The sequence below is a fragment of the Paralichthys olivaceus genome, chromosome 3 (genome assembly GCF_024713975.1).
Source record: "Paralichthys olivaceus isolate ysfri-2021 chromosome 3, ASM2471397v2, whole genome shotgun sequence".
NCBI classification, from domain to species: Eukaryota; Metazoa; Chordata; class Actinopteri; order Pleuronectiformes; family Paralichthyidae; genus Paralichthys; species Paralichthys olivaceus.
Genome location: NC_091095.1, coordinates 12,501 through 28,331, shown reverse-complemented (window position 1 = coordinate 28,331; position 15,831 = coordinate 12,501). Strand labels below are relative to the sequence as shown.

The 15,831-nt window shown below is 42.6% G+C and overlaps 2 protein-coding genes across 13 annotated transcripts in view; one reads left to right on the top strand and one right to left on the bottom strand.

Moving 5' to 3' along the window:
* Positions 1 to 1,128: 1,128 nt before the first annotated feature.
* On the bottom strand, positions 1,129 to 7,669 carry LOC109642497 (uncharacterized). Of its 12 annotated transcripts, none has more exons than XR_011240056.1 (6): positions 7,462 to 7,656; positions 4,701 to 5,470; positions 4,093 to 4,186; positions 2,583 to 2,763; positions 2,343 to 2,506; positions 1,710 to 2,103 (listed from the first exon to the last, which is right to left on the bottom strand). XR_011240056.1 is itself a non-coding variant. In XM_069519323.1 (5 exons), the coding sequence occupies exons 1-5, from the start codon at positions 7,524 to 7,526 to the stop codon at positions 2,396 to 2,398; spliced, it is 1,164 nt and encodes a 387-aa protein (XP_069375424.1). In that variant the 5' UTR covers positions 7,527 to 7,661; the 3' UTR covers positions 1,710 to 2,395. The 12 variants fall into 12 exon arrangements, 6 of the variants coding, with proteins under 6 accessions (XP_069375424.1, XP_069375405.1, XP_069375422.1 ...); XR_011240055.1 differs by having other exon boundaries at positions 2,328 to 2,506; positions 7,462 to 7,655; XR_011240061.1 differs by having other exon boundaries at positions 2,343 to 2,461; positions 7,462 to 7,654.
* A 1,340-nt stretch (positions 7,670 to 9,009) lies between these two features.
* The window catches only part of wdr18 (WD repeat domain 18), a 6,974-nt gene continuing 152 nt past the window's right edge, over positions 9,010 to 15,831 (top strand). The window contains exons 1-10 of the mRNA XM_069519296.1: positions 9,010 to 9,297; positions 9,691 to 9,801; positions 9,915 to 10,048; positions 11,061 to 11,202; positions 12,699 to 12,842; positions 13,258 to 13,322; positions 13,874 to 13,998; positions 14,456 to 14,619; positions 14,769 to 14,837; positions 15,518 to 15,831. The exon at positions 15,518 to 15,831 is cut by the window's right edge and continues 152 nt beyond it. Of these exons, the coding sequence (XP_069375397.1) occupies positions 9,088 to 9,297; positions 9,691 to 9,801; positions 9,915 to 10,048; positions 11,061 to 11,202; positions 12,699 to 12,842; positions 13,258 to 13,322; positions 13,874 to 13,998; positions 14,456 to 14,619; positions 14,769 to 14,837; positions 15,518 to 15,646 (1,293 nt within the window). The 5' untranslated portion in view covers positions 9,010 to 9,087 and the 3' untranslated portion in view covers positions 15,647 to 15,831. The remainder of the gene's footprint in view (positions 9,298 to 9,690; positions 9,802 to 9,914; positions 10,049 to 11,060; positions 11,203 to 12,698; positions 12,843 to 13,257; positions 13,323 to 13,873; positions 13,999 to 14,455; positions 14,620 to 14,768; positions 14,838 to 15,517) is intronic.

The following is a 15,831-nucleotide window of genomic DNA, read 5'->3' as shown; positions in this document are numbered from 1 at the left end:
CCTGGTTCACTGCTGCAGGTTCAGACCCTGGTTCACCGCTGCAGGTTCAGACCCTGGTTCAGACCCTGGTTCAGACCCTGGTTCAGACCCTGGTTCATACCCTGGTTCACTGCTGCAGGTTCAGACACAGTTTCAGACCCTGGTTTGCCGCTGCAGGTTCAGACCCTGGTTCATACCCTGGTTCACCGCTGTAGGTTCAGACCCTGGTTCACCACTGCAGGTTCAGACCCTGGTTCAGACACAGTTTCAGACCCTGGTTTGCCGCTGCAGGTTCAGACACAGTTTTAGACCCTGGTTCAGACGCAGGTTCAGACCCTGGTTTGCCGCTGCAGGTTCAGACACAGTTTTAGACCCTGGTCCAGATGCAGGTTCAGACCCTGGTTTACTGCAGCAGGTGGAGGTGGTGGTGTCTCACTCCACTGAAGCTTCTCCCTCCACAGTGGAGCTGTGACTGTCAGCAGAGCAGCTGGAGTCCCTGTGGTCATCACTTCCTGGTAGTTGGTGAATCCAAATTATCCGACACTTTGTTGTTTCCATTTTGACTCGTCCATAAACCCTACATACTGAATAAAACACTCCTTGTTTTAAAGTTCATTCAAATATTACCCATCAACTCAGTGATGAGAAGTTCAGCTGATTAAACTAGTGATTTGAGTGCAATGGTGCCACTTGTGGAATCTAATGAGTGAACACATAACAATGACACAACATTAAATAGGATCTGTGGCGCAACAGTGACACTTTTTTAGAGCTTTTAAATGTCTAAGGAGGTTTTCAGATGGAGCTTGTGATATTCTAACTGGTTCCACATCATCATGTTTATGGTATAAGTGGCAGGAAAGTCAGCTTCCTATTTCCTGTGTGAATGAAAGTCATCAAACAATGGCTGTTTAAAGTTAAAGTTGCTGATTCATCATAAATAAAACAAACTTCTTCAATAATCAGCAGTTTCTGTCTCATTTTCTTTCAGGTTCATCTGAAATGATGGTGATGATTAAGATGTCTGAACATCAGAAGATTTTATTGTAGTAGAAGTTAAACTGTGATTGATCACTGATCAGTCTGTTATTTATTATTAGAATCACAGTTTAAAAACTAAAGTTCTAATAACCTGGTATTAAACAAAAGGAAGCACAATTGATTTATTTAATCAACTCTAACATTAATTAGCATCAAATATTGTTAATTAACATGTTATAACATCAAATAATGTAATATAACACATAATATAAACAACAATGAATAAAAAAACCCTGATACGTTTTAAAACATAACAAACTAAAGCTGAACTTTCTTCTTTTGCTCTTTGAAGTTAGTAGAATGTTTTGTTTAGATTTTTTGTTCAGAGATTCTTAATCAATACAAACTGTGAATGACATCATCGGGTGCAGTTTTTTCTCTGTGTGTTCTGATTGGACCCGTTGCCACAGTTGTGCTTTGGTAAAGAAGCTTAGTTTAGGTGCTGTAGTTGAGTTGTAGTAATGTAGGTGGCGCTGCTGTTGCCTCAAAATTGTCCTCATATGTTGGAGGACCCGAACAGTTGCAGATAGGTTCATGGTGCGGGTCAGGTGGGTCACCTGATCCAGACTGAGACACGCAACCTTCTCCGCGTTCACCTCCAAGGTCTCGTCTTTGACCGAAAGGAGACCGGCTTACAATTAGTCAGTGTCCACCATGTCATCCATGTAAACACCTGCAGAACACGTTAGTACACAGGTAATAATGTTTTCTGTTTATTTTCTTTTTAACATCAATCTGCCAAGGACTAACTCTGGAGACTAAGAGACTAGCTCTTGTACATTAAGAACCATTGTGCTCATATTAATTAATGTACACTGTCCCTAAAAATACAAAATAAATACATGAATGAATACAGCGTTATTATACTTTCATTCTTATTATGCTGTTGCTACATTGTTTGTAGTATTTTAAGTACCCGAGTTACTGCATCCTTATCCTTTGCTGATGATGAATCCGTACGTCGGGTCTCTGGTCGATTCAGTTCAAACAGAAACATTCCATCAGAATCGACATCAAGAACTTGACCGACAGAGCGTAATGAACATGGACGACCGGCGTCCTTGATGCTCAAACGATGCTGACCTGAGAAAGAAACTGAAGTTATGATTGGCTGTTACAGGCTTACTCCAACGTGTTTGGTTGTCTCTGTGGGGCCTGGACCAGGAAGTTACTTCAACTGTGTCCCCTGCTCATCATGTGATGTGCGCGTAAATTCAGTTTTTACTCATCTACATCTGATTGGTCAGTAGTTGAACTGTTGAAGTAAACTTGCTGAATTGGTTGACATGATGGTCTTCTGTAATTACCAAAGTGATACCAACTTTTCTGGCTTCGTGGTTATGGCCTCTGAAGAATGAATCGTAAAACAGGAGAGTTACGTGTCGGCAGCTGGTCTATAGTCAGTAGAACGATCTCTCTTCTTCTGCTCAGAGACAACATTCTGAAATGACAACACCTTCCTTAACTGGAAGAAGGGCGACCCCTGCTGGACAGACATAAAACATGAAGTTCAAAGAACAAGAAGAAGAACAAGGATCCCTGATAACTGATGATTTTCTCACCTCACTCTGTGACTGAGATGATGGACATTTCCTCAGCAAACTGGAGGGGGCGGGGTCTAATGCTGAGGGACGGGGCCTGATGCTGTGTCGATCCAGGCTGCCAGTTCGAGTCCTGTTGAGTCTGACGCTGGAAAGAAGATGACGCAGAGAGAGTCGAGAGCGTTCATCTCTGCTGCTGAATCTGAAAGACACAGATATGAATAACTATGTCTCCATCCACACTAACACACCTAAACACACATGTCGCATGATCGTTCAACTCCAGGAAGTAGATTGTCTCCTCTGTAGTTGGTTGCTTAGTAACAGAAACTCCTCTGACGGAGGAACAGTGATGGTGAAAAGTCAGAGAAGGGATTTCTTATCTCTGAGCGACGACGTGGTGGAACTGTCAGAACCAATCAGGAAGAGAATATGTTCACCAGCAATTCCAATGTTTACCTATTTTATTTTTAGGTGATTTTAACAATTGCAAATTGGAACTATCCCTACCTGAATTTGAACAATATGTAACATGCGGTACACAGGACAACAATGTTCTAGATAAATCTATGGAAACATCAAAAATGCATACAGTGCAAAACCAAAGCCCCCTCTATCCCATTCTGACCATAATACTGTTCTTCAAGGGAATGAGCCACAAACCAAGACAGTGACTGCATGGGATAGAGATAGTATAGAAACGCTCAAAGGATCATTTGTCTGCACAGACTGGGACACATTTGTTAACCTGGACATTGATGTGGCCACTGGTTACCAAAAAAGACATTATAGTGTACCTCAACAATAAGCCTTATATGACTAAGAGAGTTAAGAACTGCATCAAAAGGAAAAAGATACATTTTAAATATAATGAGCAGGGGTGAAAGTAGTTCAAAAGGAACTCAACAAGCTGCTGAGTGATGCCAGGAGGCATCATAAGGACATGATAGAGCAGAATTTCATGTCTATGGACTCTAGTGTTCCCAGTCTCTCTTGCCTCTCTTTCTCTCCCTCCTCCCCCTCCCCACTATCTCTCTCGCTCTCTTCTCTCACCTCTTTTCCCCCCCCTCTCTTCCTCCCCATGTTTCTCTGCTCACCCACTGGTGGAGGCAGATGTCTCCACACTGAGTCTGGTTCTAGAGGTTTCTCACTGTTAACAATGGAGACAGTCCACAGTCCCAAAGTGCTGCTCATTGTTGAACTCTTGGTTTCTCTATATTAATAAGATTTTAAGGTCCTGACCTTCTATGTAAAGAGCCTTGTTGTAGTTGTAGATGTGAACAACTCCTGAATAAACGTTGAATACTACAGGGTTGTGATGGGATTTGATCCTTCCTACTTCCTGTTCCCTGACCATTTACTGCGTACTCAGCTCCCTGACGTCATCTGGAGGACTGGGCTGACATCAGTCTTACTGGTTCGTGATTCTTGATGAGGTCTCAGCTTTGAACGTGACCTCAGTGATGCTACACTGTGGTTTCCACAGTGACAGGTTGATATGTGAGGTTTTAGGGGCGTCGTACAGACTCACTGTTCAGGACGTGAAGTGTAGAGCTTTGTTCTTATTGGGTGGTTGACCTGTCCATCACTGCTGCTCTCTGGGATGGGTGGAGCTGGGCTCTCAGCTGTGATCCAATCAGAAGATTAGATGTTACTGTGTGTTTATCTCGACAATAGTAAAATGATTAAATGATAGATATATAATATATAGATTATTGATCTGTTGGGATAATACAGGGCTATGAACTCTGATATATGATTAGGTTTGATTATCTTGGGATGTGTATGTGACAAGCAAGAGTTTAATTATATATAAAGATTATATATAATCTGAATATATATACATAAACTTAAATGAACTTTTTTTCTGTAAACTGATTATATGAAAATGTATTTCACATAAACTAATTATTTTCAAACTGATTATATGTAAACTAACTAAATGTCAACAGATTTTTTATATAAACTGATTATATGTACACATATTTAATGAATGATGAATATATATTATTTATGAATGGATAATATGTAAACATTTATTATATATAAAAGGATTACATGTAAGCTGATTTTATCAGACCAGTTTTATATAAGTTGAGTATATATACTGTATTATGATTTAGATATAAATATTCTGACCTGTTGCATCTGAGCTTGTCTCAAAAGAAGAAGTAGAAGAGGAAGAGGAAGAGTTCTTCATCCTTTGAATCCCTCCTCCCTCCTCCACATCCACACAGGGACTCCGGTCTCTCAGCTCTACCCCAGATCGGACCTGTTTGTGGAGCTCGACTCCCTCAGGTCTCCCCCGCGTATCCTGGTCGTGCATCAGATCCTGTTCTTCCTCTGAACAGTTGAGCCTGACACTCACAAGAGGAGGAGAGGCGGGGGAGGGACATATGAAGGCAGGTGTGCTCAGTTGGTCAGGAGCATAAGGGTTGACTGGTAGGTCTGTGGTGGGTGTGCCCTGACTGGTTCTACTCCTCATCTGCACATTACAGACATGCTCAGCCCCGCCCCCTCCCCAGGGGGATTTGCTCTGAGGTGTGACAGAGCCAATGTAGGTCTCTCTGATTGGCTCAGTCCTCAGGTTCACATGGGGCGGACACAGGCTCCGCCCCCTGTCATCAGGTACAGGTGGCCCCGCCCGGCCACTGACGTACAGGTTCAGTCTGGAGACCAAGACACCTGTCCTCTGCTGCCCCGCCCATCTCCTCTGCTGCTGTCTCTCTTGGTAACGAGACTCTGCCTCTGTCTCCGTCTCATCTTCGAATCTCAGACGACGAGTCGGAGACGCCACTGGATGTTGCCTCGTCGACCCCACAGTTGATTTGCTGCTGGACAAGTCACTCTGGTGTCCTGAATGAGAGGCCAACCTCACCTGGATGACAGGACACTGCCTGACCCCCGACCTGCGGACGGAGATCAGTCCTCTGAAGTCAGTTGAAACATTTTAAATCTGAAACTTTTATAACAAATGTAAACAGATGTGATTTTATACATTTTTATTTAAACATGATGACACATGGAAAAATAATCTTTTTGTCACTTTAATCTTTCTAAATATTTTTCCTGGGGACTTTGGGGCACTGTGTTGGTTTACAACTTTTTTCCTTGATTTTCTGCTGCTTTCCTTTGTTAGTCTTTGTTACGAAGAACCATGCAGAGAAGAGTGAGAGCATTAAGTGACCAGCTGATTGCTCTAAGTAAACCTGTGTTGCTGCCTGGTGAGAGACCAGAAATCCCCAAGGAGCTGCAGAGGAAACACCAGGGATGCAGAGCTGGAACTATGTGCAGACTGAAGAGGAGGAAACATAAACCTTCATTTCCAGCGGTCATCAAGGGGAACATGAGGTCTTTGGGGAATAAGATGGACAATCTCAGCAAGATGATTAAGACCCAGAATACCGTGATCACCAAGACATGGCTGCACTCAGATTTCCCAGACCACAGCTCAGAGTTACCCGGGGTTACAGACAGGGACGTTTTACAGAGCAGTAAGAAGAAGGGAGGAGGGATTGCACTATATTTGAGTGGAATATGTAATCCGAGACATATTAGTCAGAAGAAGCAGCTCTGTAGCCCAGACATTGAACTGCTAGTAGGAATGCGCCCATGTTATTTGCCGAGCGAGTTTATGCAGTCATCACTGTCACTGTTTACATTCCTCCATCAGCTGATGTGACACCAATCCACTGTTGCAAGGCTTCAAACTCAACATGCCAATGCTTTTATTGCCATCAGTGGTGACTTCAATCATGTCACACTGGACAAAACTTTACCTTAATTTCATCAGTATATTAACTGCTCCACAAGAGACAGTAAAACACTGGACCTTCTGTATGCAAATGCTCTGGATGCATACAGTGCCACTGCCCTCCCCCCACTTGGCAGATCAGACCTGGTATTGCTGACACCCAAATACAAGAACTGTGAGGAGGTGGACTCAGGAGGCCACTGAGGCACTGCAGGACTGTTTTCGAGTCCACTGACTGGGATGTGCTCCATGGGTCACATGGGGAGGACATCAACAGCATGTCGGACTGCATAACAGAATACATAAAATTATGTGAATAAACCACCATGCTGCCCTGGGCTGCATGCTGCTCTCCCAACAACAAGCCCTGGATCACCACTGAGCTGAAAGTTCTTCTCAACATGAAGAAGACAGCCTTCAGGTCTGGAGACAGAGAAGAACTTTGGATCATACAACATGACTTGAGGGGAAAGCTGAGGGGGTGCAAAGACTCATTCAGGCAGAAGCTGGAGGCCAGACTCCAGCAGAACAATGTGAGGGATGTGTGGAGTAGAATTAGAGAAATAACTGGGTTCAAGGCAAAAGACAGACAGCCAGGAGGCAGCCTGGAGAGGCCAAATGAGCTCAATTTGTTCTTCAACAGGTATTTGATATTGTCACTGGAGGAAGTACCTGGGCGTCCACATCAACAACGGACTGAAGTGGAAAAGCAACACTGACGCTGTGTACAAGAAAGAGATGAGCATAATATTTCCTGAGGAAGCTGAGATCTTTCAATGTGTGCAGCAAGATGTTGGAAAACTTCTGTCAGTCTGTTGCAGCCAGTGTTCTGTACTTTGCTGTGGTCTGCTGAGGGAGCAGCATCGGAGCCGGTGACACCAACTGACTGAACAAGCTGATTCAGAAGTGGCTCCGTCATTGGTTGCAAACCGGACTCTTTTGAAGTGGTGGTGGAGAGGAGGACGCTGAACAAACTGTTATTCATCATGGACAATCAGGAGCACCCTCTCCACCACCTTTATCTATAGTTATGAGGACCAATTTTGGTCCATCATTGTGAGGACATTTTGATCAGGTGTGTGTGTGTATATGTGCGTGCGTGTTAGTCACAGTTTGTGTCTGTGTGTGTGTATGTGTGTTACTCACAGTGTGTGTGTGTCGGGGGTCAGCAGGTTGTGGTCTCCTCTCAGAGGAACACAGCGACGCTTCATACAAGCTCTTTCCTCACAATACTGCTGCCACGGCAACCGAGCTGACACAGAGTCTGATCACACACACACACATCTCATGGTGGGGGAGGGGAGAGAGTCGGGGCAGCTCTGATTGGCTGCTGTGACAGAGGAAGGAGGATTAAACAGAACAGCTTGTCAACATTAATCTGACGGGTGTTTACCTCAGCATATGTCACACACACACACACACACACACACACACACACACACACACACACACACACACACACACACACACACATTTAACCCTATTAATTGGATGAAACCTCTAGAACCACACTCAACATGGACATCATGGTTCATGAACATTCAGGTTTAACGTCCCAATAAGGAATTCGTACATGAGAGAGAAGGTTGAGAAGAACAGACCAGCGGCAGACAGAGAAAACACAAGTTATCAATATTAGACATCATCATCAATGATCTGTGCTTTAACTTTGACAATCAGTTTCTTTAATCTATACATTTCCTGTTCTGTTAGAACATCTTCTCCATCACATTTTTTAGTCAGAGGCCTGTTGACTTCAGAGAAATGATCTTCTACTTTCACTTGTCTGGTTCCTTTGGTTTTCTTTTGGAACGTTTTAATGTCTGCAGCAGAATATTGTCTCTGCTGCTCCTCCTGAGTCAGACCTTCATCACTCTCTGACTCTGCTTTCTTCACTTTTAACTGCTTTATCTCAGTTCTGGATGTTTTCTTTTCTGAGACATTTTCAACAGATTTTTGTCAGACACGTCTTCATCCTCCATCATGCCTTGATAATCAGTGTTGTGTAAATCAGGTAACTTGTGATGAATCAATAATGAACACGAGTCATCTAATCCCAGTGTGAAAAGATTTGCAACATTCTACTGACATGTTTACTATTTAATTCCTTCATTTTTTGCACACATTTTTACACCTACTTTTTACGCCTGATTTTATGAACTCTTTATCCCCTACATTCACCTCTTTTTTATGTTATATTTTGCTTGACAATGTGTGTTGGGCTATATGATTTCATATTGATTTCTTATAAATTGTAGGGGGTGCTACAGAGCTGTTTTGCTCCGCCCATGTACGATGTCCCTTTAAACCTTTATATACAGTCTATGCTTTAAACCTTTATATACAGTCTATGCTTCAAACCTTTATATACAGTCTATGCTTTAAACCTTTATATACAGTCTATGCTTTAAACCCACAGTTTACCTGACGTGTCTGCAAAAGCCGGTGAGTTTTCACCCACGGGAACATCCCTAAACTTGCGCAAACAATAAAAAGAAGAAGAATAAGAACCTTCGCTGCTTCACAGCGCTCGGGCCCTAATGAACAATGAAGAGAATTAATATCAGGATTAAAAGACGAAAAGCAAAATATCACATACATTTTTATTGTTTGCTGCTCTACGCTCCAGTCCAGAAGGTGGTGGTAATGTACCTATAAGCTGGTTTACCAAGCGCCAATAAACAACAGCAGCAGCAGAAGAAGAAGAAGAAGAAGAAGAAGAAGAAGAAGAAGAAAACCCGCGTGTGCGGGTTTGTTGTTGCTGGAGCCAACATGGCGGCTCCTCTGGAGGTGGTAGTGACCAGTGACTCCGGCTCTCAGCTGTGGAACAGCACCGTGTTCGACCTCTACAGCGGCTCCAGCCTGCTCTCATACCGGGGAGGGAACAGCTCGGCCCGGACTCTGTCGCTGCTCCGCGGGGAGTTCCTGCTCTCCGCCCAGCTCGGAAAGAACTTCATCAACGTCTGGGAGATCCAGAGGAAGGTACGAGACATCCGGACTCACTCACATTCACTCGGACTCACTCAGATTCACTCGGACTCACTCAGATTCACTCGGACTCACTCAGATTCACTCGGACTCACCCGGCCCTCTGCTGGGACTCTCAGACCAAACCCTGTAAATAAAAACGTCATTTTAAAAACAGCAACCCTTAAACAGACTCATCTGAAAATTAAAATGAAGTTATTGAAGAAAAACCTGCTGAACTTCATGAAGCTTATTTTAAAGTGATGTGAAGAACTTTATTTTGAAAAGCTGCCGCTTCAGATGGTGGTTGTGATTTATGAAAGAAGAAGAAATAACAGTTAGAGGTCATGTCACAATGTGTGTGTGTGTGTGTGTGTGTGTGTGTGTGTGTGTGTGTGTGTGTTGCAGGATCAGCTGCAGCAAAAGATTGTGTGTCCAGGTGTGGTCACCTGTGTGACGGCTTCACCTGACGGACTCTTCCTCGCTGCTGGAGTCGCGGAGGCCATTTACCTGTGGGAGGTGCCTTCTTCATGCTTTTCTTTATTTGAATTTAAAAAATGTACAGTCTCTGGTTTCTATGGCAACCCCTCTGCGTCCTGTTGATTCAAACTCACTCTCTTTGATTGATTCAGGTGTGCACAGGTAAACTGCTGTCTGTCCTCAGTCGTCACTATCAGGACGTCACCTGTCTGAAGTTCACTGACGACAGCAGCCATTTTATTTCTGGAGGAAAAGACAACCTGGCTCTGGTGTGGAGTCTGTGCAGGTAACTCACCCGATTCCGTCGGTCACATGTGCTCAGTGTGAACCTGCTCTCATCTGTGAAGAGAATGAGGCTCCGGGGGTGAACCTGGTGTTCTCTGGTGAACGGAGCTGCTCGGTGCTGGACTGTGAGCTCAGATCCCACTAGAAGACGTCATGTCTCATGGAGTCTGTTTCTGACAGTTTGTTCAGAAACACACCAGTAACCTGCTGGAGGTCATTTTGTAGAGCAGTGCTCCTCCTGCTGGGTTGATGCTCTTCTTCTGTCCAGCTCTCCTGGTGTCTCCTGGGTGTAATGTCTTCTGGTGTAACGTCTCCTGGTGTCTCCTCCAGGCTCTTGAGACTGTGCTGGAGACACAAACCTTCTTGTGACCACATGGATGAATGAGTCCTCCTGGAGGAGCTGGACTAACTCTGCAACCTGATGCTGCAGGTAGCGCCTCATGCTACCAGTAGTGACGAGGACCCGAGCAGAACACAGAACTAGAATGAGTCAGGAAGGACCAGGAGAGAGCAGCTGTCTGTGGACACCACATTAAAAATATTCCCTGTTTGGGGCTCGTTTGCTTTTGTCTCCATTTAACCTGTTGTGACTTTGATTTGCACCAAAAAAGAGAAAGTGATTCACAATCACTTGTTCTTTTAAATGGACACTTTGATCTCTGAAGTTTAACTGACTTGGTTTTATTATGTTAAGTGTTCCCTTCAATTTTTAAAAAGTGTGTTGTATATTTCCTTTGAAAGTTGAGAACAAACTACTGTATCTTATATTCCAGGAGGGAGACCTGGTGTCATGAAATGCACTAACGCATTTATGTGAGCAATGGCTCAAGAGCAGAGGGACTTTGATTGTTTAGTTTATTTATTGTCACCATGGTTCAGATGACTGTTATAAACCTGAACTAAACTGATTATTGGATATTTTCATGTCGACCCTTTAAAAAGATACTCAATGTTTTTAACTCTGACTATTAGTATGTAAACACTTTTAATCTGAAGACTGTTTTTTGTTTCAGTGTGATACAGCTGGATTTAAACCACACCCCAGATCCCCGTCATGTCCTGTCTCGTCACTCTCTACCAATCACCGACCTGCACTGCGGCCTGATGGGAGCTCAGGCCAGAGTCGCCACAGCCTCCTTAGATCAGACTGTCAAGGTAACTGCACTGGTCTGACAGATGCACTGTTTAACCTGGATAATAGAAGTTTTATAGTAGTAGTTCTATAGCAATAAATCACAACACACATCATGTCAAGGCTCTTGATGTAGTCAGACCTTATTATTATACAGACGACAGAGACAAAACAGAGAAGTACCACTTGAAATCATAGGGGGGCAGTGTAACAAATAGGACATGAAGAAGACATTTTTACAGTGGCGGAAACTTAATTGTTCTGAAAATACAGGATCTATATCATTTTACTTTTACTATCATTTCCTTCTCCATTGTTGCCATGTTTGTTCTTGCATGGATCCAGACTAACTTTTCACATTGGTTGCATCGGTGCCCTTAATTTTTTCATTTAGGTGCACAAGCGCATAGAGTTGGGTACCGAACTTGGTACTCTTTAGAGCACCGACTGAATTACAATGGTACTACCCAGTGCAGATTCACGTTAAATCAATCTGTGCCAAATTTTGGTACCTCTTAGCGCATCTGGGTGAAAGAGTATGTATACGTGAATGTAGGACTGGGTGATAAAATGATAGATAATTATCGCAAACTTTTCCCAGATATAAATTTAAGACATGTTCCTACAACAAGGATAGAATTCTTCCCATCCATGTTATGACAGACAACACATCCAATGAAAATGAGCATATCACTGCACGGTACCAATCATGTGGCTGGAATAGAGTTACGCCCACATCAGGTTAGGTTGACGCACACAGCAGAGAGCAGACGAGGAGCAACACGTGTTAATGTTTGGGCTCCTGCAGAGAGGATGACTCTGCATCGATAATCATGCAAGTTCACACTTTCATAGAGCAATGAACTTAATTCTAAAGAATATTAAGTCTGACATTTGAATGAGAAATAAAAATATAAAAATATCCTAAATAAATTTAACACAACCAAAACAATAAATAAAGTGTGTGTGTATGCTGCAGTGCGCACAAAATGAAAACTTTTTCTTCAATGTGTTTAAATACATTTCACAAACTCTGGAGCAAATCAAACAAACACAAAGTACTGTTCAGGTTCCAATAACTTGTGAACCTAAACACTTGTTTCAGTGTAAAGTTAATAAGGAGGGATCACACCCAGACAGGAGCCTCTGACATGATGCAAACCAACTGGTGCTTTTGCTTTGATCCTGAATCAGTGGCACTGATTCAATTTCAATTAAATTTTATTTATATAGCACCAAATCCTAATATCCATGATCTCAAGGCTCTTTACATAGAAGGTCAAAAGCTTAAAATCGTATTAATATAGAGAACCAACAGTTGAACAATGAGACTTAGTATTGTTGGTAATAATAAATAAAATAATAATAGTTCACTTCTGGAGTCAGAAGCAGTGATGAGAGTTCAGCAATGTGAACAGTGGCAACAAAAAGTCTGAATACAGGGTTTCCACGACAGAGTTACCACAACAGACCACCAGTGCAAAACGATTAGTGCTACTGTGTTTCTCTGTGTGTCCAGATGTGGGAGCTGTCCTCAGGTGAGCTGCTCCTGTCCATTCTGTTTGATGTGGAGATCATGTCTGTGACCTTTGACCCCTGTGAGTACTTCCTGTTCTGTGGAGGAACTGATGGAAACATTTTCCAGGTGTCTCTGTGCAGCCAGGTGAGTCGATTCATAACATTCTCTGTCACACCCCAGACAATCCTAGTCATCATACATCATAAGATACAAATAAATTACCTCTTAACATTTTTAAGTTTACATGTTCTGTCATATAACATCATGACATGTTAGTGTGTCTCTCATGAGTTATGTCATTTTAGATTTTGGTGCCTAGAGGTCAAAAGGCCAAGGTCACAGTGAGCTCACTATCCTGTTAATGTGATATATCAGAACTGTCCGTAGGGAAATTCATTACATCTGATACAATTCACTTTGACTCATGGAGGATCTGGTTAGACTTTGGTGGTCAAAGGTGACCTCTCCTCTCCCTAACCCTCAATCAATAGATCAACTGGCTGAGCTGCTGTTTCTGCCTCTGTTGTCAATAAAGATTAACAGTTTGAATCTGTTTCAGAGTCTCAGTCGTGACAAATCGTTTCAGTCCGACAACGATGGAAACCAGGTCTTCAAAGGTCACAGGTGAAAATGTGTTTATAATGATTCACACAGATGTGTGACGGAGGCATTAAATCATGAAACATTTCATGTGAATGTCATGTGATGTTATCCTTCATGTTTATGAAAGAATGTTTGAGACACTGGATCAGTAATAGTGGTTCTGTTCATTGTGTAATTATAAATAAAGTAAAAAAAAGTGTCTGATTAATAATTGTCGTTGATTAGAGTTGTGGTGGTTACATGGTTATATCTATTTATTGTATATGTATTTGTGTGTATACATATATATATATATATATATATATATAGGGTTAGGGTTAGGGTTATATATATATACACTGTGTGCACAATTATTAGGCATGTTGTATTTTTGAGGATTCATTTTATTATTGAACAACTACAGTGTATACTCACTTGCCTAACCCTAATAATTGTGCACACTGTGTGTGTGTGTGTGTGTGTGTGTGTGTGTGTGTGTGTGTGTGTGTGTGTGTGTAAAGCTTAAGTTTTGGATCAGTAAATATTATCTATTGGTGTTAGTATGTGATATCTGATCAGAACAGTCTCCTCAGGAACTTGGTGACATGTCTGTCTGTGTCGATGGATGGGACACTCCTCGCCTCTGGGTCACATGATGAGACTGTCAGACTCTGGGATGTTCAGAGTAAACAGAGCATCCGCTGCCTTGCCCACAAAGGTAAGCCCTGCCTATTATTATGACATCATCAGACTGATGACTGAACCTAGGTTGACTCCACCCCAGGTTGGCTTCAACCTGGGCTAACTCGAACCTGGATTGAAAAGCCCTCTAACACCTTAACTATAAAAGGCATCCAGCTCCTTCACAATAAAAGTACAGGACTCAACTTGTGATGACTCTAAAAGTCATCTCGCAGTGATCATGACCCTTCATAATGAACCAAATCCTGTCTGTGCTGGAGATTGTCAGACCTTCAGTGCACCGTCAGGAGTGATATTATAGTCTCTCTTTTGGCTGGGCTGATGGACTCGTCCCACACCTCCGTCACTTTGTCAGATTCAGCTGCCGACGCCTTTGACAATGAAACCATCCAGAATGTTAAAGAAGCTTCATCCTCAGTGATGAAATGATCTGTCAACAGATTCATCTGATATCACTTCCTGTCTTTGTTCAGGTCCAGTGACCAATGTCTTCATCACGGCGGCTCCAGCGAATATGTTCCTGCCCGACAGTCGACCCGTTGTTCCTCTGCCGCGCTTCAGCCGACACCTGCATGCTTCCGAGGGCGATGGTGGGGAATCAGGAGACGTTTGTGTCCGACTCGCTCCCTGCACACAGGTGAGTCCCCTCACACTGATACTGGACAGCTTCTTTATTTATGTGATCATTTAAATCAGATCTTTCATTTTTAATTCACACTTGGCACCTTTATTTCGAAAATATGTTTCATCTTTCTTTTCTATCTGCCTTTATTTTGGCGTTTTCAGGAAGAGGAAGAGACATACCTGCAGAAAGCTGATAGGCTGAGCTCACTGATGAATGCTGTGACTGACAAGGTGAGAGATGGCGCTTAAACCTGAATGTTTCCCTGTGGATCCAGTAAGTGAAGTTTTACCAGAACCTTTTGTTTTTTGGGGGGGTTAGCCTCCTGGGCCCTTTACTACGAAGCAGGATTTGTGGTTATCAGGTGTTATTGAGTCCTACGAAGCTCGTTCCCTTGTTATCGGGGTAAATCACCATAGTAAGTTATGCTGAACAGTTAAACTGCTCCAGGTTAAGTTCTTCACACATTTTGTTAGTAAACAACAGATTCAGATTTCGTGGCCCTGAGTTATTTATCTTGTTCATACATGTTATCTCTTGGTCACATAATGTATGTTTTACCAAATATCACCAGGTGGTGCTGTAACATAACATTGACACAATCCCAGATGTTTTACCAGCTGTTCTTCCTGCATTTAGGAGCTGGAACTGTTTCTTTTATTCTGGATGTTTGTTATCCTCTGATTTTTATTATTCAGTTGTTTGATCCTCTGATTTTTACTATTCAATTGTTTGATCCTCTGCTGTCAGTCAAACTGTCAATGTCTGTGATTGGTCATATGCAGTAAAACCTGAATGTGATTATTAGGTTAAGTTCAGCTGGATAACTGACAGAGATCATGGATATGTTGAACTAGCTTCATAGTCCAGGTCCCCAAACTTCAGAATAAAAGTGTCTGTGTATTTGTTTTAGTCGGTGTTCGGTGATGGAGAAAACACAAAGGTTCGTGTTGCAGAGTTGGAAGAAGAAGTTCAGACTCTGAAGAAAATCAACAAAGATCTTTACGACTTCTCGAGTCAACTCATCACAAAACCAACATAAAATCACACAGAAGCTCTTTTCAGAATTGTTTTCTTCATCCTGAGATTTTTTTTAAAATTAGTATTTCTTTGTCTGATGCGTGTTAGTAGCGTCATCAACCCCCCCACTCGCTGTGGTCAATCCAGCAAGGGATCCCCTGATGTGTTCGCACATTGACTCTGGATTTTCGGCAGAGTTCATACTAG

Excerpts from the sequence above, each read along its gene's own strand:
- LOC109642497 (XM_069519297.1), bottom strand. The coding sequence starts at position 7,526 with ATGAAGCGTCGCTGTGTTCCTCTGAGAGGAGACCACAACCTGCTGACC. Across the intron at positions 5,471-7,461 it reads ACCCCCGACACACACACACT|GTCGGGGGTCAGGCAGTGTC; the intron begins GTGAGTAACACA and ends CTCCGTCCGCAG. Across the intron at positions 2,764-4,092 it reads TACACTTCACGTCCTGAACA|ATTCAGCAGCAGAGATGAAC; the intron begins GTGAGTCTGTAC and ends TGTGTCTTTCAG.